The sequence below is a fragment of the Saimiri boliviensis genome, chromosome 13 (assembly GCF_048565385.1).
Source record: "Saimiri boliviensis isolate mSaiBol1 chromosome 13, mSaiBol1.pri, whole genome shotgun sequence".
In the NCBI taxonomy this organism is placed as follows: Eukaryota; Metazoa; Chordata; class Mammalia; order Primates; family Cebidae; genus Saimiri; species Saimiri boliviensis.
In genome coordinates, this window is record NC_133461.1 from 100,501,503 (window position 1) to 100,521,432 (window position 19,930).

The window sequence follows — 19,930 nt, forward strand, 5'->3', positions numbered from 1 at the left end:
AAGCAAAGTATAAAGTATTAGATAATGCTTTCTCTAGTTTTCTAAGTGCCCACTAATAATTTATAGCTGGGACATGAAGGTGTTTCTCTGTGCTTTTGTTTTGTTTTGTTTTTTGATACAGGGTCTCACTGTGTCACGTGGGCTGGGGTGCAGTGGCAGGATCATGGCTCACTGCAGCCTTCACCTCCCAAGCTACAGTGATCCTCTCACTTCAGCCTCTTGAGTAGCTGGGGCCACAGACACGCACCCCCACACCTGGCTAATTTTTTGTAGAGATAGTGTTTTGCCATGTTGCTCAGAGTGTTCTCAAACTCGTGGACTCAAGCAATCTGCCCACCTCAGCCTCAGTGCTGGGATTACAGGTATGTGCCACTGTGCCTGGCCATTTTCTGTGTTTTTGAAACACACATTTAATTATTTAATGAAAATAGAACATAATGTACTAAGATATTTCAGCATAGTTTTTTCTACTTAGGAAAAATTATGGCAATTTTATAAGTAACTGTCTAATGTAATACCCATACGTAATGCAGGGCAGGTGTGCTCCCAAATTGGGGCTTAGCCTGGGAGGGTTCTTCTGGCTTCACCCAGGATGGAATTTGAGGGCTAGCCAGTGGTGTTAAACAGTAACTTTGATTGAAGTGGCAGTGTACAACAGTGGCAGAAGGACTTTTCCTCATGGCTACCCCATAGGCCATGTGCCCAGAGTGGCAGCTCTGCTTATGCAGTAATATTTATACCTACTTTTAATTATAGACAAATTAAGGGGCAGAGTATGCAGTAATTTCTAGAAAAAGGGTGGTAGCTTCTGAGCGGTTGTGTTGTCTCCATGGAAAGGGGCAGTAACTTCCAGGTGTTGCTGTGGCAGTGGTAACCTGATAGAAATATGTCAAGGCAGGTCTCCCTTTGATTTTTCATTTTCAAGCTATTTAGGATTGTTTTTAACTTTTTCCCCACGTTTTTCCAGATACATTTTGTTTCCATTTTTGTATAATTTTCTGAAAACCTTTTAAAATTTCAATTAGAATTTCAATTAGTCTATGTTTTATTTAGAGATCTGAATTATTTATAAGATTACTTTTTTCCTTGCAGAAACATGATGTGTGTCTATTTTCTTGGGTCTTCTTTCAATCTTTTAAACAAAAATATTTGTGAGCTGGGTGCAGTGGCTCACACCTATAATCCCAGCACTTGGGGAAGCCAAGACAGGAGGATCACTTGAGCCCAGGAGTTCAAGACCAGTCTGAGCAATGCAGTAAGACCTCATGTCTACCAAAAAAAAAAAAAAAAAAAAAAAAATTATGATGCAAGAATTTTAAACTCAGTTGAACTTGAAGGCAATGAAAAGTCACAGGTATAAGAACCAGAAAGAATGCCACACATACGTTTCTTGACTAAACAAATTACTTGGAGCCAGGTGTGGTGGCTCATGCCTGTAATTGCAGCACTTTGGGAGGCCTAGGCAGTGGGATCACCTGAGATCAGAAGTTCAAGACCAGCCCGACCAACGTGGTGAAACCTCATTTCTACTAAAATTAGAAAAATTAGCTGGGCGTGGTAGTGCTCGTTTGTAATCCCAGATTTTCAGAAGCTAAAGCAGGAGAATCTCTTGAACCTGGGAGGCAGAAGTTGCAGTGAGCCCAGATCATGCTACTGCACTCCAGCCTGGGTGACAGTATGAGACTCTGTCTCAGAAAAAAAAAAAAAAAGAAAAAGAAAGAAAAGAAAAGAAAGTGCAGTTCAGGTGAATTTAAGTTTTCATTTCTTCTAAAATTAAGTCATAGAAGTAGTGATTTACCTTTCTTCAGACTGGAAGAAGAAATGAGATTGAAAATAATTTTCCATATCTTTGCTTTGAATTGGTTGCAACTAATTATATCTTGAAAAGAAAATTATATTTGGTTGCTAACATTATATATATATATATATATATATATATATATATATATGTGAAGAACTTAAATGTTTCAGAGGGTCATGCTAACCCTCTGATATATATGTATTATCATTCATTCTAACCCTCTGATACATTCACATATAATAATTAACAGACTTGAATTTATGCTTTCTTATTTGACTGATTGACTGATTTATTCATTCCTTCATTGCATAAATGGTAATTGGTCATTTGTTTTTATTCTTCCACTGTTTTTATGGTTTACTTTAAAAGTCTTATTTAATACAGGGTAAAATTTATTGTAGGGATCACTTATGTGGTCCTTGAAAAAAATGGTTCCAGCTTGCTCATCCTAGACTGCCTCTAATTCTCTGTATGGTTTTAAGCAAGCTACTTCATTCAGGTCATAGTTTTCTTACAAGTGAAAACAGCAATTGGATCTAGAATTACCTTCAATAAGAATCAGCAAGTATAGAGCCAGGGTTGGACATAAACAGTCTGAGTCCAGAGCTTGTATGATTAAATATTATGTAATACTGCAGGCCTCTTAATCTCTCAGAGATTATGTTTCTTTATCTATAAAATGAGGACCATGAGCTCTTTCTTCTCTGCTGGTTTGTGTGAGGCTCACGTATAGTAATGCAGGGAGGGGTTTTGTAATGTCATCTCTGAACCAAGAGTGCCAATGGTATCTGGGAATGTGCTACAAACACACATTCTTGGGCCTTATTCCCAACCTACTGAATCAGAAACTGGGTTTGGAACCCAGCAATCTGTGTTGGAGCAAGTCTCTCGCGTGATTCTAATGTGTGCTAAATGTTGCAAAGCACTGGAATAATACCTATATGTAGGTTTGTGTTAACATGCAGTCAATTATGTAAACGGGATTTTTTTTTTGTCATGATCCTCCCCTGCACATATATATATAAATATATGTCTAACTGTTTTTTGTTGTTTTAATTAAACGTTGAACGCATAAAAAATACTTAAACCAGGCTGGGTGCAGTGGCTAATGCCTGTAACCCCAGCACTTTGGGAGGCCAAGGTGAGAAGATTGTTTGAGCACAGGAGGTCAGGACCAGCCTGGCCAATGTGGTAAAACCCTGTCTTTACTAAAAATACAAAAATTAGCTTGGCATGATGGTCCACGCTTGTAATTCTAGCTACTTTGGAGGCTGAGGCAGGAGAATTGCTTGAACCTGTGATGGGAGGTTGCAGTGAGCCAAGATGGTACCACTGCACTTCAGCCTGGGCAACAGTGTGAGACCCTGTCAAACAACAACAACAACAACAACAACAAAAACTATTAACACCATTTTCAAAGAATATGAAGAAAAACAGTAGTAAAAGCGCCTACATATCCATGTCAAATGAATTGCAAAAAATGTGGTTCTCAATATATTAACCCTATATTCATGCTCTTCCCTAATTGTCTGATATCTTGGCCCCCACCCAGTATGCAAACATACCTGCAAATTAGTATATTTCATTTCCTCATTTTTTTTCTGTAGTTTTATCATCCATACACATATGTATAGGCAAATTCAGTCCACTTAGTTTTCTAAGATTTTGTATTGTATTTAAAGGCGGCATCCTGTGTGTATTTTTTTCTGTAATTTTAAAATTTGCTCTACATTTTGTTAGTGTCATGCATGTACTCATTTTCCCTGCCAAATATAATTCTGTATCTCAGTATGCCATAAATTATCTCAGTATGCTGTTTTCCTTTCCAGAGACATTGGGTTGATTCCCATTTCAAAGGGCTGTCACACACACTGCTTCCGTGAACTTTCTTGTGCATATTTCCCAGTACACTTGTGAAGGTGTTTCTCTGGGGCAGCAGTAGTCTTCAGATGACTACACCTGTACTTCATGGGTAGAAATCCACTTTTTATCCTAACCAAGCAATTTCATATTGTTTGTTGTAGTATAGAGAAATACAGTGGATTCTTATACACTTACCAAAAAATTGGGCCCTGAAACTTCCCTAAAAATTCTTGTATTCATTGTATTAACTTTTTTTGTTAATGCTTTAAGATTTTTTTTTTATATAGGTGATCAGGGTATTTTCTCATAAACACAATTTTATGTTATTGTTTCCAATGAATAAACCTTTTATTTCTTTTTCTTGCCTTATTGCACTAGCTGGACCCACCATTAAAATGTGAAATAGAGTGATTCAAGTAGGTGTCCTTGCTTTGTAGCTAGTATTAGGGGAGCACATTTAATATTTAACAGTTCGTTATGGTGTTTGCTATATGTGTATCATGGATTTTTTTTCTACTTTGCTGATAGGTTTTTATTATGAATAGAGATCAGATTTTACCAAATGCCTTTTCTGGATCTATTGAGATGATCATATTTTTTTCCTTTTTTTGTCATAATGTGTTGAGTGATGTTGATATTGGAATGTTCCTTGATTTATTTAGAGGTGTGTGTTTAGTTTTAAAATATTTTGAGGGTTCCCAAATATCTTTCTGTTAGGAATTGGTAATACACTTCCGTTGTAGTCAAAGTAAATGCTTTGTATGATTTGCATCCTTTTAGATTAATTGGGACTTGTTCTTTTGCCTGATCTATGTCATTTCTGGGTCTTTTTCTAAAAGTCTCTTTTCTCCTAAATATGAATGATATTTTTCTTCTTCTTTGGCTGCTTGGTAATCTTGAACCAGATGTCAGACGTTGTGAATTTAATCCTCCTGGGAGTTTGAGCCTTGTTCTGCAATGCACATGCAATGCCATGCAGAACAAGGCTTAGCTAGTTTTTGAGAGATTTACTCAAGGTCTGCATTTAAGTTTTGTTATGCAGGACTGACACAGCCTTTATTCTGGGGCCAGTTTGACTACATGTGTAAGTCTTTTTGGGGTGCTATAACAAAGTCCCATAGACTAGGTGGCTAATAAACAACAGAAATATATTTCTCACAGTTTTGGCAGCTAGAAGTCCAAGGTCAAGGCTCCAGCATTGTCAGGTTCTGGTGAGGGCCATCTTCTGGGTTGCAGAACTTACCACTGGGTTGCCAACTCTTCACTGGGTCCTCCTATGGTACAAAAAGGGCAAGTGAGTTCTCTGGGATCTTTTGTAAGAACACTAATCCCATTCATGAGAGCTCCACCCTCATGACTTAATTACCTCCCAAAAGCTTACCTCCTAATACCTAATACTGTGGTCATAGATGTCAACATAAACATTTGAGGGGACAGGAGACAAACATTCAGTCCATAACACTGCACTGCCGAGTACTCAGTATCCTTCTGATCACTCAGCCCAGTACCCTCATATTGCAAGCTTTCTCTACTCTGGGTGTGGGATCTGTAAGCTGTTCTTATCCCTGTGTAAGGGTTGGGAATGATGCCTACTGCTCTTTTCCAGTGATTTTTTTCTTAGCCTGGGGTATTTTCACGTGCATGCACTGACCAGTACTCAGCTAAAGACTTGGGAAGTCTTCTGCACATCTCTAGCACTCTCTGAGCAGCCCTCTTCTCTCCCGTTCTCTGCCCTGCACATTCCAGCCACCTTGGCCTCCCTGAATTCTCCACCCTCTTTCCTCATCTCCGGGCGACCACTGGCTGCCTGCACAGTAGCCTGGAAACCCTGTTTGAGCAGTCAGTGCAGGCAGGTGTAGACTTCACTCATCTGTCTCTCTCCTCTCAGATACCATTCCCTGCATCGCCTGCTGTTCAGTGTTTGAAAACTGTGTCGTATATTTTGCCCAGTTTTTAATGCTTAAAGCAGGATAATCCATCTGTTCCCTGATGGGATGGTTCCCTGGTCCCCTTGGGCAACAAGTAGAATTGAAATATGTGTTTTTTAGATAGAAAAAAAAAATCCCAGATTCAACCTGATATTTCCAATCCAGATCGTCTCAGAATCAGTTAACTTTTTTGATTATGTACTTATCTTTCATGTGGAAAGATTTTGGTTCCAAAGACATAACCAATAATTGCTCGTTTTTGTTCTCATTTTATTCTTGACCAGAAGAGTTTGTAAAGCATCAGTTTGCATTATTGATGAGGGAACAGAAGCCTGCAGAGATCAAATCACTTGCCCTGGAGTCCAGGATGGTAGTTTTTTGGCCATGCTATAGAAAATATCTTCAGTGTCACAGCTATAATTTTGTTTCACCTTGGTCTATCACCTTTCTTTCTTTTTTAAAATTCTAGATTTTTTTAATGTTTCACTTAAAATTTATTTATTTTTACTTTATCATTATTATTTTTTTGAGACAGAGTTTTGCTCTGTCACCCTGGCTGGAGGGCAATGGTGTGGTCTTGGCTCACTGCAGCCTCTGCCTCCTGCGTTCAAGTGATTCTCCTGCCTCAGCCTCCCGAGTAGCTGGGATTACAGGCACCTGCCACCACACCCAGCTACTTTTTCTATTTTTGGTAGAGTTGGGATTTCACCATGTTGGCCACATTGATCTCGATCTCCTGACCTCATGATCTGCCTGCCTCAGCCTCCCAAAGTGCTGGGATTACAGATGTGAGCCACAGCCCCCGGCCTATTTTTAATTGTTATAGGTACATAGTAGGTGTGTATATTTATGGGGTACATGAGATGTTTTGATGCAGACACGCAGTGTGAAATAATCACATCAGGTCTGTCACTTTGAATTTCATGCATACACACAGGTACGTACACATGCCCTTCCATTTCCTCACTACAATTTCAGTAGGGTGTGATTCTGCCATGTATAAATTACACAGGAAGTTGAGATTTCAGTTCTAAAATTTTCCTGAATAGGATCTAGAGGTTAAAGGAGTCAAGCCAGAGCTTGTCCTCAGGCTGGCCCAGGGCCGAAAGCTGCTATTGTGGTTGCATTTTTACGTTGATATTTTCGAAAGTAATGACCTTTGTATCCTGGTTGTGGATCTTTACTCACTGAAATGTGTTTGCCTCATTCATGTACACATGGAGAAAGTAATCAGTGACTTCCACGACTATCATCTGAAAATGCTTTTTCTAGATTCCACAGCAACCTCTGACATTTATCTTCAGATTCTCTATTCCTCAGTGATGATCTCTGTCTATAACAGAGTCTTAACTCAACAGAGTCTTAGATGTGACCGTCTTAATCTTAGATCGGTTCAGCTTTTGTTTAATAAGGATGTGTACCAAGAAGAATCTGATAAGGATATGTCATTTGCTTTGGAAAAAGTGTTCTGCTCTGGGTAGTTATTTTCCTTCATCATTAAAGCCCTGCAGTAGTTCCCATCCGATTTTTTTCTGTTTTACTTTTTTCCTATTTTGCTTAATAAGGAAGATATTCACTGAGAAAAATAGATGCCAATGGAACTATAGGCTTAAACAACATTAGCATGTGTATCATTGATATTATATACAGCCTGAGGGTACTGTAGTGAGTACATAACTGAGGCCATCTTTAATATTCTGAGTAATATCCTGGTTCCTCATTGAATTGTGGCAGAAATGCCCCGAAGGGACAGCAAGAAATGATGGATGTATTAAAATATTCCCTGCGCCTGGTGGTGCTTCTTAGAGGTGCTTTGTACTTAGCTGCCTGAAATAAAATGGCTTTGCTCTAATCAAGGACACCTGCATTTCTTTGTCCATCTGCCGTTGCCTTAGAAGGACCATTGAGGCTGATTTGTTCTGTGACCTCTTCAGTCCGTCCTGATTCACAGTTTTCATTGACCAACTCCCACTGGGTTCATTGATGACGGTGTGGTGTCCATCTTCACCATGCCCCAAATGGGAAGCTGGACAGGGTGAGAAAGGGGAAGGAGTGGAGAGGAGGAGACTACTCTTTACTCACTGTCTGCCCGGTGTTAGTCATAGTTCTAGTCCCTGCCCAAATTCTCCATTTGGGGCTTCACAAAACCGTATGAAGAATGTACTGCTGCCTCCCTTTTTCAGATGAGGAAGCTGTGGGAAAAAACTCCTCATGATTGTATACCATAGACTTTTTGTTCTGTAATTTTGTTTTTGTTTGGGACTAGGTCTTGCTCTGTTGCCCAGGTAGTACAGTGGTAAAATCACAGGTCAATGTAGCCTCGACCTTCCAGCCTCAAGCCATCCTCCCCCCTTACCCTCTCCCTCTCGGGTAGCTGGGATCCCATGCACAGGCCATTATGCCTGGCTAATTTTTATTGTTGTTGAGACAGGGTCTCCCTATATTGCCTAGGCTGGTCTTGAACTCCTGGGGTCAAGCAGTCCTCCCACCTCAGCCTTCCAAAATGCTGGGTTTACAGGCATGAGCCACCATGCTGGGGCCTTGTTCTGTGATTTCGAATTCCCTTGTTTATGCTTTCCTGCTTTAAGCATTTCGTGTAAATTTAATCTCATATTTGTGTAAATGAGATGGCTTCTAAGGCATCACTTGCTGCCAGTGAGACAATCAAGAAACCGTGGTTGAGTTTATATCTGAGAAATATCCTTCCAGTTCAAGATACTTACCTATTCCATTCACAAATAATATATAATCTATACAATAGAGATTTTTTTCTTTTTCTTTCTTTCTTTCTTTTTTTCTTTCTTTTTTTTTTTTTTTTTTTTTTTTTTTTTTTTTTTTTTTTTTTTTTTTTTGGTAACAGAGTCTCACTGTCATGCAGGCTAGAGTGCAGTGGTGCCATCTCAGCTCACTGCAACCTCCACCTCCTGGGTTCAAGTGGTTTTTGTGCCTCAGCCTCCCGAGTAGCTGGTATTAAAGGTGCATGTGCCATGCCTGGCTAGTTTTTATATTTTTAGTAGAGATGGGGTTTTACCATGTTGGCCAGGCTGGTCTTGAACCCATGGCCTCAAGTGATCCACCTACCTTAGCCTCCCAACGTGCTGGGATTACAGGCATGAGCCACGTCACCTGACCAACATAGAGATTTCTAAATAATAATGAATGCATTGATTATAAAATCCTCGCTTCTCGTAAACTTTCTAGAAAATAAAGTTAAGAATCGTGTAAGAGCCTGCTGTTAGGGAGTACTGTTGGTGAGAAACAAAGCTGATGTCCTAACCTGATAGCCCCTGTCATAGATAGATCTGAGCAGAGAGGTGGTGTGATGGTCATCTCATTGTAGAAAGACTGATTTGGAACCTACTTGTAATTATCAGCCTAAAACCACAGATTTTACTTCTTGGTGTTATACCTATTGTTGAATATGATTTTCTAGTCCTTATGGTCCAATGTAATTAAAGAGCACCAGAAAATGAAATGTGCTTGGCCTTCTAGGACATCATTGCAATAAAGCCAAGATGAAGATAAAAGATGAGTAATGCCTCTTTAGTTTTTATAGAACACATATCTGAAACTAGGCGGATCAAGATCATAATGGAAAAGGAGAATTGTAATCATCTGTTTTTTTTCTTTTTTGAGACTGAGTCTCATTCTGTCACCCAGGCTGGAATGCAGTGGTGCAGTGTTGGCTCGCTGCAACCTCCACCTTCCGAGTTCAAGCGATTCTACTGCCTCAGCCTTTTGAGTAGCTGGGATTACAGGCGTGCGCCACCATGCCCAGCTAATTTTGTTTTGTTTTGTTTTGTTTTTTTAATTTTTAGTAGAGATGGGGTTTTACTGTGTTGGCCAGGCTGGTCTCAAATGCCTGACCTCAAGTTATCCACCTGCCTCGGCCTCCCAGAGTGCTGGGATTACAAGCATGAGCCACAGTGCCTGGCCGTAGTCATCTCTGGAATATTATGAATAGTATACGCCTCCAATTGGGATCTCATTCTGTGTTTGCTGGATCTTTTGTAGATTCTATCAGGTGACTATTAAAAAATAGAATGTTGCAGTTACTCTTCAGGGGATTGTGATTTGAGGATTCATGAAATAATCTCATTCATTAGAAATATTCATTACTTGGCCGGGCTCAGTGTTCCATAGCTGTAATCTCAGCACTTTGGGAGGCCAAGGTGGGTGGATCACATGAGCCCAGGAGTTCGAGACCAGCCTGGCCAACATGGTGAAACTTCATCTCCAGAAAAAAAAAAATTAAAAATTAGCCGGGTTTGTTGGCACATGTCTGTAGTCCCAGCTACTTGGGAGGCTGAGAATGGAGGATCACTAGAGCCTGGGGAAGTCAAGCGTACAGTGACCCACAATTGTGCCACTGTACACTGGCCTGGTTGACAGAGTGAGTCCCTGTCTCAATCATTCGATCAATTTAAAAAATAAATATCGATTACTTACTAGCCTACAGACTTTTCATCTTCAAAACTGATTGCTCAGTTTGCCACCCATAAGTCTGCTCTGTTGGTTTCTTATTGCATAATCCCAAGACTTAAGTTTTCTTCCCTCACGTAAGCCTGGTTTAAAAGAAAAAGCCAAATTAGGATTCAGTAAAATGCAAACTATTTTGTCTTGTCTACTTGGCTCTGCAAAATTATACTTTCCTGTTATAAACAGTAAGCTGCTTAGGGAAGAATTCCAGCAATTTGTCTCTCCCGTGCTGTACATGGCAGCCAGTGAGGCAACGTATGTACAGCAACTCCCAGTTCTTGTTTAATTTCCTCAGTCAAAACAAGAGATGGTGGTGGTGCCTGCTGGTTCAAAAATGGCACGTGTTTCTTTTGCCTCTTCTTATTACCCTGTGAATCAGAAGATGTTAGAGCCAGAGGGACCTTTGAAGCCAGTTCTGTTTTACAGATGAGAAACAGAGGCCCAGGCCTAGTAGCTCATTCAAGGTCGCACAGCGTGTAAGTGGTAAAGTTGAGTCTTGAATCCATTTTGCTTACCCTAAGGTATTTCTTGGTTTTTAGTTTCTCTAGCTTTCTCTGCAACAGTTATTCATGTTCTAGAAAGAAACTGTGGGCCTACTAAGTGCATCTGTTGTATTCTTGTTCTTGAAATAGCATCAGACTAGCAGACAGTGTGATCACCAGTCACTTAAGTGTAGGAGAAAACTTGGTTTGGGAATTAGGGTGGGTCATTTAAAGAGAGAAATCTAGGCTCTTCCCTTTGCTTCTGGGCTATTCCAGGGCATATCTTCACCATTATGGACTGGCTTTGTTAAATGTGGTGAACAGACCAGCTTTATAACAGCTTTGCTGCTTGCAAGCTGGGTTTTACCCTTCTGAGCCTCAGCTTCCCCATTAAATAATGCGACACTTGGCATCCATGCTATACATTTGCAAAGATATATATGAAAGTGAACTATGAAATACACTGGAACTATGAGGTGTATTAAGATCTAGAGGGTATGCTACCAAAGACAGGAGCTGGAATGAATAGTTGGATGATGGCTGTAAGTGATGAGAAATCTTGTTTGTGCTTTTGCCCAGAGACATGAAACAGATTGTACAAACATCTTCTAAGCAGTGACTTTTGACTCCAGTGAAAGGCATTGTTGGAGGGATGTGCTTCTAACATGAATCTCTTTGGAAGCTTAGATTGGAGAGGCAGATTCTCTCTTGTGATAAACCAAATGGCTGGTGAAGCGATTTTAGTAACCCTTTCTTGAATGGTGGGAAACCACAGCTGCTTCTCTGGTGGAAAGCAGAAGTGTGTTTGAGTTTGGGGAAGAAGTGGGGAATAACTGAACTTTTTGATAGTTTTTTTTTATAGAAGGAATAAAAATATGTGTTTTTAAAATATATTCTTTTCTAAAGTCATTATTATATCTTGAGTACTTTCTTTGGGACTAAGCCTGTGCCTTGTAATGAGAAAGACACAAAGGTAATATGTAATGAAGTCCCCAATTATGGGGGGTTTCCTTCTAATTAATGGCAGACAATTATACAAGACTGTCTGTGATTAAAAACCCAAACTGCACTGGAGAGGGAAATTGTTATGGGATGTTAGACAAGAAAGAGATCCACACATGTAATAGGGAACTAGTAGCCATTTGTTGAACTGAATTGTGGATGTTGAGATTTGGATTGTTACTAAGTCAAGACAAGCCCTTGTTCTAGGTGGGAACAAACCATGGACCGAGTTCAGAATTGAGAGGAGAACATATGAATCTTCACTGGAGACTAGGTTGGAATTTTGCAGATAGTGGAGACAAAGATGGATAATTATGGATTGGGACAATTTTGGGGGTACTTTCAGTTAGGCCTAGAGATCTAGGTTTTTTTTTTTTTTTTTTTTTTTTTTGTGTGTGTGTGTGTGTGTGTGTGTGTGTGTGGTGTGTTTCCAGCAGACCTTGGTAGGTGTTCGAGCTTGGAGCTTCTCGTGCAGGGTGCTGCCTGTGAGAGCTTCTGCTTACTTCCTAATGGCCAGAACCAGGAAGAGGTGAAGCTTGCTCATTACACAATGCATCGTGACTCAGTGACCTCACTACTTCCTGTTTTCATTTGAGAAGGGGGTCAGTGGAAGGGGGCCTTTCAGTATAAGGCCGTGAATAGGCACTAGGAGATGTCAAAGATGTGAGGTCTATCAAACTAGCAGGCAGAGCATCTGCATAAACCAGCGTACCAGTGAAGGGATTGAACTTCAGTGGAATAGCAGCGGTGGCCCAGTGACCCATGAACAGGTCTAGGAATTGGAAATAACTCCTGCTTCTGAATCGCATGTGATGTCTCCTAACCTATGTCACCAGCCAATCCTGGTTGTGAATTCGTAGTCTAGTCCATAAGCTCAATAGTAAAATAAATTCCGACATACTTTGTCCTGGGTGCCAGGAGTGCAGGAGAGCACTACTTGGATGACTCTCTTTGTCAAGAAGAGGCCACTGGAAAAGAGGTGGCTGGACGTGTGCTCCTCCCTGCTCACTGATAAGCTGACCATGACATAAGCCAAGCTGCAGGTCCACGGTGCACCACAGGCTCAGGGAAGTGCTGGGAAGAGCTGGGAAGAGCTGCCACTGGCAGTGACAGGGATGCCTTTCTTCCCTGTGGGATATACTGATGGATTGAGTGACTATCCATTCATCAGTATGGATGATCACTCATCAGGCCTGCAGAGATAGGAGCCTCATGAGTTCCTTGGATTGTCAAGTCCGTAGCTGGAGCAGAAGGGGGTTCATTTTTCCTGGATAGATCCCTCATTAGTAGAATGAGGGTAAGAAGGAAATCTACTTTAAAAAAAAAAAAAAAAGCTTCCATCAGTCTAATTTACATACCATAAGAGCCACCCATTTAAAACATATAATTTAATGATTTTTAGTAAATTTACAGACTTGTGTAAATATCACCAAACCTAGTTTTAGGATGTTTTCATCTCCCCAAGGATCTCCTTAGGGCCTTTTGTGGTCAACACTATTCCCACCCTGCAGTCCCAGGCAACCAATAATCTCCTATATTGCCTTTGATAGATTTGCCTAATTCTGGACATTTTGAATAAATGGGATCATAAACTATGTGGTCTTTTGCACCTGGCTTCTTTCCTTTAGTATAATGTTTTGAGGTTCATTCGTGTTGTAGTACGTATCTGTATTCATTTCTTTTCATTGCTGCATAGTATTCCATTGCATGGATATACTGTATATCATGTATCCTTTCATCAGTTAATAAATTATTTCCATTTTTTTGGCGGTTGTGAATAATGCTACTACAGTGGAATTCAGTGGCTGCTGTGACAAATTACACACTTGATGTCTTCTGACAGTGGAGGTTTATTCTTCCACAGTTCTGGAGACAAGAATTAGGAAGTCAAGGTGCAAATAGGGCTGTGCTCCCTCTGGAGGCCCCTGGGGAGATTCCATTCCTTGCTTCTTCCAGCTCCTGGTGGATACTGGCCTTATTTGACTTGAGGTCTCATCAGTTTAATCTGAGCCTCCATCTGCCCATCACCTTCTCTCTGGACATTTTGAATAAATGGGATCATTATTTATTTAATGATCAAAGATCATTATTCAAAGCTGTATCTCTCAGCTTTCTCTGTTTCTCTCTTATAAAGATACATGATTACATTTAAGGCCCACCTTGATAATTCAGGGAAGGCCGCTCCTCTCAAACTCCTTATCATTGGTCATTAGAGAAATGCAAATCAAAACCACAATGAGATACCATGTCACAACAGATAGAATGGCAATCATTAAAAAGTCAGGAAATAATAGATGCTAGAGAGGATGTGGAGAAATAGCAATGCTTTTACACTGTTGGTAGGAGTGTAAATTAGTTCAACCATTGTGGAAGACAGTGTGGCAATTCCTCAAGGATCTAGAATCAGAAATACCATTTGACCCAGTAATCCCATTACTGGATATATTCCCAAAGGATTATAAATCATTTTATAAAGACACATGCACATGTATGTTTATTGCAGCACTGTTCATAATAGCAAAGACTTGGAACTAACCCACATGCCCATCAATGATAGACTGGATAAAGAAAAGGTGGCACATATACATCATGGAATACTATGCAGCCATAAAAAAGGATGAGTTCATAACCTTTGCAGGGGTAAGGGAAGCTAGAAAATATCATTCTCAGCAAAGTAACACAAGAACAGAAAACCAAACACTGCAAGTTCTCATTCATAAATGGGAGTCGAACAATGTGAAGACATGGACACAGTGAGGGGAACATCACACACCGGGGCCTGTTGTGGGGAGAGAGAGCATTTCTCCTAATGTAGATGACGGGGTGATGGGTGCAGCAAATCACCATAGCACGTGTATACCTGTGTAACAAACCTGCACATTCTGTACATGTATCCCAGAACTTAAAGTCTTAAAAAAATTAATCTTTAACTTAATCACCTCTTTTGCCTTACAAGTAACATACACAGGTTCCAGGGATTTGATGTAGATTTCTTTTGGTGGGGGAAACTTTTCAGTCCACCACCACAGCTCTGAACATTCATATAAGGTCCTTATGTAGACGTATGGCTTCATTTTTCTTTGTAGATACCTAGGAATGGAATTGCTAGGTCCTATGGTAAATTTATATTTAACTTTTTGCGAAGTTGCCCAGCTGTTTACCGGAGGAGCATTTTACATTCCTACCAGCAAGGCAGGAGAGTTCTAGTTTCTCCACATTCTTACATTCTTGTCAATTGTTTGCCTTTTTTAAATTTTTTTTTAAAAATCATAGCCATTCTAGTATGTGTGGAGTGGTATCTCACTATGATTTTAATTTGTATTTCCCCATGATTAATCGTGTTGAACATCTCTTCATGTGCCTGCTAGCCATTCATACATAATTTTTGGTAAAATATCTATTCAAAGCTCTCGCCTGTCTTAAAATTGGGTTGTCTTCTTTTTTCGAGTTATGAGTTAGTCTCTTGTTTTGCACAACCTGGCCCAGCCATTGCCAGCCCTAAGGACTGTGGTGGCTGAGGTCACATTGATTAGGAAGTGCCATGGTAACCCAGTTCTGCAGGGCACCTTGGGCTGGGGCCAGTCACCATGGTTGCAACATGCCCTGTGTCAGTTTGTCACTGGAGGTTGCATGGGCCTCACAGGTGGCCTCTTGGCATCAGATTCTGTGTCATGGAAGCCAGGACATGGCTCGTGTGTGTCCTAGAGATCATCAGTTCAGTGGTCTTGCAGGCTGGCATTATCTGATGAACAAGGGTCCTGACCAACAGAATCCTACAATGTATTCTCATTGTAGCCTGATTCTTTCCTAATACTTACCACAATTTTAACTAAATAGTTATTTCTGTGATTATGTATTTGGTGTCTTTCTTCCTTCTACTAGACTGTTAAGTTCCCTCGGGACAGGGGCCATGTCTATGTGATTTGCCCCTCTATCACTAGTCTCCAACACAGATCATGATACGTAGCAGGCAACTGATGGATATCTATTGGATGGCAGAAATGAGTGTCCATTCTCTGCTTTACAATGGATGATTCACATTAAATTATTAAATACAGAGTTGCTTGTTGAACAAGTTGTTCGCGAATCCCTGCATGTGCCTTTAGTGACATGCATTCTGATTTCCCTTTTTTATTTCTCATTTCCAGCAATCTACAACTACAATGCTTCTCAGGATGTGGAGCTCTCCTTGCAGATCGGTGACACAGTTCACATCCTGGAGATGTACGAGGGTAAGTCTGGCTGGCTTTCTGCCAGACAAGGGCAAGGGAAAAACAGTGCAAGTTATTTATTAAAAAGACACTTAGAACAGACATCAACATGCTTTACTTCCTGAAGCAGGGCTCGTGAAAATTCGGGAAGTACTTGGGTGACACAACTGTGAACGGAGTGTGATTTCAAAACAGCCGGCTGAATACATGAGCACAAACATGCACAGACACCAGGGTAAAACCTCATGCATATGTGAAGAGCGCTGGTGTGGCCCGGCCACTTGGGCACAGCAGAAGGATCAGCGACGGAGCTGGCTCGCGAGGAGACACTTGGGACATTGGGCTGGCAGTAGCTCAAAGGAAGCACTGCTGATTAAGGGTCCCTTTCTGTTCAGCACTAAATGTTCCCAGGTTGGGGGAGAAAGTCTTTCTGGTGTTGCTGAGATTCTTTTAGAAAAATTAGGTCAGGACTGCAGCAGGTCCAGAAAGCCTGCTTGTATATTTCCTTCAACTAGGTCAGGCGAGGGTGGTGGTTCCGTTAACCTGTTAGTGAGCTGCAGGGTCGTACTCAGGACTGCATGTTTGTGTGCAAAGCACCAGTCATGTCTGTACCTACTCCACCGCAGGCTTCTAACTTCGCCTTGGGTGTCTGTAAATCCTAGCAGAAGGCTTCCTCCACGGATCCACATTTTTAATCCAAACCTCCAGAGCACGACAAAAGCATAGCCAGACCACTGAAATTAAGACCAAACCAAGAACAACCTTTAGGGTCCAGTTATTCTCTCTGAAGGTTAGGGTACAAACGAGGTGGAAGTTAGGCAGATTTGACAGGGGCTGTGCATTTTCCTGGTCTAGCCCCCATGTAAATCCTTGTGTTGGTGAAATGGCAGAGATGGTCCTCCAGAGCCCCATGCAAGTTCCTAGGGCAGGACAGGAGAACACAGGATGAGAAAGAGGAGACAGGAAGGCAAGAGGAAAGGAAGCAGGATTTGTCCATAGAACAGCTAAATTATCTGGTTGCACCGAAGACTCTGCTATTACTGCCACCTCCCTTTAGTTTTTGAGAGAGGCCTGGGGTTTCACATTATCCTTTTCCCTTCCACACAAGTCGTTGTAATCTTGTTGTTCCCAGGGGCAGAGAGAAGACAGACAGGGCTGTGTGAACTTTTCCCTTTTCATTCTCTCTCTACTGCTCATCACCTCAGGCCCGCCAAGCATGAATTCAGAGTCTCCAAGATACTAGGGACAATCGCCTTATCTTTTCCAGATTCCTTTGCTTATGGAAACCACAGCTCTTCCAGTCTTATCAGTTCATACTTCTTTTGTCAGGAGGCCAGGTTAATTCACTCCATCTAGCCTCAATGGATGCACATTTTCCTATTGTGCAGATAAAAAATATATGTTCAGTTTTTCTAACTCTTCCATGTGGGCTTGGAAAGAATGTATATTTAAGGATCATTGGGTACAAAAAGTTCTTTTTTTTTTTTTTTCTTTTTGAGCTGCAGTCTCACTCTGTTGCCCAGGCTGGAATGCAGTGGTGCAATCTCAGCTCACTGCAACCTCCACCTCCCAGATTCAAGCGATTCTCATGCCTCAGCCTCCTGAGTAGCTGGGATTATAGGCATGCATCACCACACCTGGCTAATTTTTGTATTTTTAGTAGAGACAGGGTTTCACCATTTGGCCAGGCTGGTCTTGAACCCCGAGCTCAGGTGATATCCCCATCACGGCCTCCCAAAGTGCTGGGATTACAGGCCTGAGCCACTGCGCCTGGCTGCAAAGTTCTGTGTATGACAATTAGGTTCTAATTTCAGAATCATTTTTCAGGTTTGCTCTATGCTAATTTGTTTTCCTGCTTTTTCTTTTACTGATAGAACTGTGTTAACTCTTCAGCCATGATTGTAGTTTGTGTCTGTTTATGGTGATGTCAGCTGTTGGCTTTATGTATTCTCAGTCTTGTTTTTAGGTGCCTGCTATTTTAGAATTGTTGTGTTAAGCAGTTCTAAATTTTAATTCTTGTTTATTAAACCTTTTATCATTGTCTTCATCTGTAGCAATATGCTAGTTTTACTCTCTGTTGTGTAAAATTGCAGCCAACTCACTGGCAAGTCCCAGGGCTTCATTTTGTGTCCTCCTGGCTTCACAAGACCATCAGAAATGCTGCTCAGCTTCTCAGCTACTCAGGAATCCTTTCTCTTTCTTTTGGAGATGGAGTCTCACTCTGTTGCCCAGGCTGGAGTGCAATAGCACGATCTGAGCTCACTGCAACCTCCGCCTCCTGGGTTCAGGTGTTTCTCCTGCCTCAGCCTCCCAAGTAGCTGAGATTATAGGCGCCTGCCACCACGCTTGGCTAATTTTTGTATTTTTAGTAGAGACGGGGTTTCATCATGTTGGCCAAGCTGATCTCAAACTCCTGACCTGAGGTGGTCTGCCTGCCTCGGCCTCCCAGAGTGCTGGGATTGCAGGCATGAGCCACTGCGCCCAGCCAGGAATCCTTTCTTAAATCAGCAGGTGGATGTCCCAAGTGGAAAGCAGCCCCAGATGCTGGGCTGCTCTTTTTAGGTTTTGGTCTTTTGCAGATTTTGACCTGATAATTCCTTCACTGCTGTGTTAGTTCTTGTGTTTGTGTGCATGGCGGGGTTGGGGGAGGGCGGTGGTTGTATTTGTGTGTATTGTTTTGTCAGGCTTTTGTAATTGTCCTACAGAGTTTGGGAGGGAAAAATGGAGAGTTGGTCTGAAATAAAGTAGACAATGTGTATTGTTGTTGTTTTTTTTTTTTTTTCTTTGAGACAGAGTCTTGCTCTGTCACCCAGACTTGAGTACAGTGGTGTGATCGTAACTCACTGCAGCTTTGAACTGCTGGGTTCAAGCTATCCTCCTGCCTCAGCCTCCCAAGTAGCTGTGATTATAGGCATGTGTCACCATGCCTAGTTAATTTATGTATTTATTTATTTTAGTAGAGACAGGGTCTCTCCAAATTGCTCAGGCTGATCCCAAACTCCTGGCCTCAAATGATCCTCCTGCTGAGGATCATAACCCCAAAGTGTTGGGGTTATAGGCGTGAACCACAGTGCCTGGCCTAGATGATATCTTTTAAATATGTCTTATAATTCTTTTTTTGCTTTTATGTGACCTCAGCATATTTCTAAAAATAGTAAATTGCAGCACTTTGTCCTGTTAGGGTTCATAGCAATAGTAATTTTAAGGATGAGTGCAGAAGCTTACTCCTTAATCCTAGCACTTTGGTAGGCCAAGACAGGAGGATCCCTTGAGGCCTGGAGTTCAAGACCAGCCTGGGCAACATAATGAGACCCCGTCTCTATAAAAAATTTAAAAATTAGGCAAGCATGGTGGCGTGCACCTGTAGTCTCAGTTACTTTGACGGCTAAGGTGGGAGGATTGCTTTAGCCTGAGAGGCAGAGGTTGCAGTGAGCTGACCATACCACTGCACTCCAGCCTGGGGAACAGAGTGAGACCCTGTCACAAAAAGGAAAAAAAAAAGTGCTTTTAAGTGTGCTCACTATTTATACTTTACCCAGAGTTCGCCATTTGGCTAATGAACATTCCTCAAGACAGCATCCCTATGCGTTGAGCTAAGAAGGTTCACTAAGCTTAGTTGAATATAAATGTAAACATAGACACATTTTGAATATCATGCACTTGAGTCCAAACAGTCCAAAACCCACAGTGCTTCTAGTGTATTATAGTTCACACTGCAGGATGCTTGTAGGATGTACTGGCCCATTTGATAATCACACAAAAATGGCTCATTTCTTCAGTTATGATGGTCCAGATACTGTAGTCCTGCTGGCAAGAAACCGCCCTTCTTAATTGCTACCATAACATTTTTGCTGAGTCAGTCATAGAACTTTTCATCTCAAAGGATGTCAGTGCCTATTCTTTAAAGTGAGCGCATGTCAAGGTGTGAATGGCGAGGGAGATTGAGAACACTGGAGCCGGCATCATGAGCTTACTAAGTTGATTGACCACCGAGTGGGAGGTCAGCTTGACAGAGAGGTTACGATATTGCATTATATTTTTAATAGTGCTTATTTTATGGGATTAATTTTTAAAAGCATGCCTACTTTGACAGATGCCCTGTGATAGGTCCTTGTATCTGCTGAGCACTTAGAATTCTTGGCTGGATTCTCAAATTCCTTTATT

At 41.3% G+C, this 19,930-nt stretch overlaps 1 protein-coding gene across 1 annotated transcript in view; it reads left to right on the forward strand.

Annotated features, from left to right (window-relative positions):
- Positions 1-19,930, forward strand: part of DOCK5 (dedicator of cytokinesis 5) — a 224,933-nt gene that overhangs the window by 39,132 nt on the left and 165,871 nt on the right. The window contains exon 2 of the mRNA XM_074384078.1: positions 15,704-15,787. Coding sequence (XP_074240179.1) covers positions 15,704-15,787 — 84 coding nt within the window. The remainder of the gene's footprint in view (positions 1-15,703; positions 15,788-19,930) is intronic.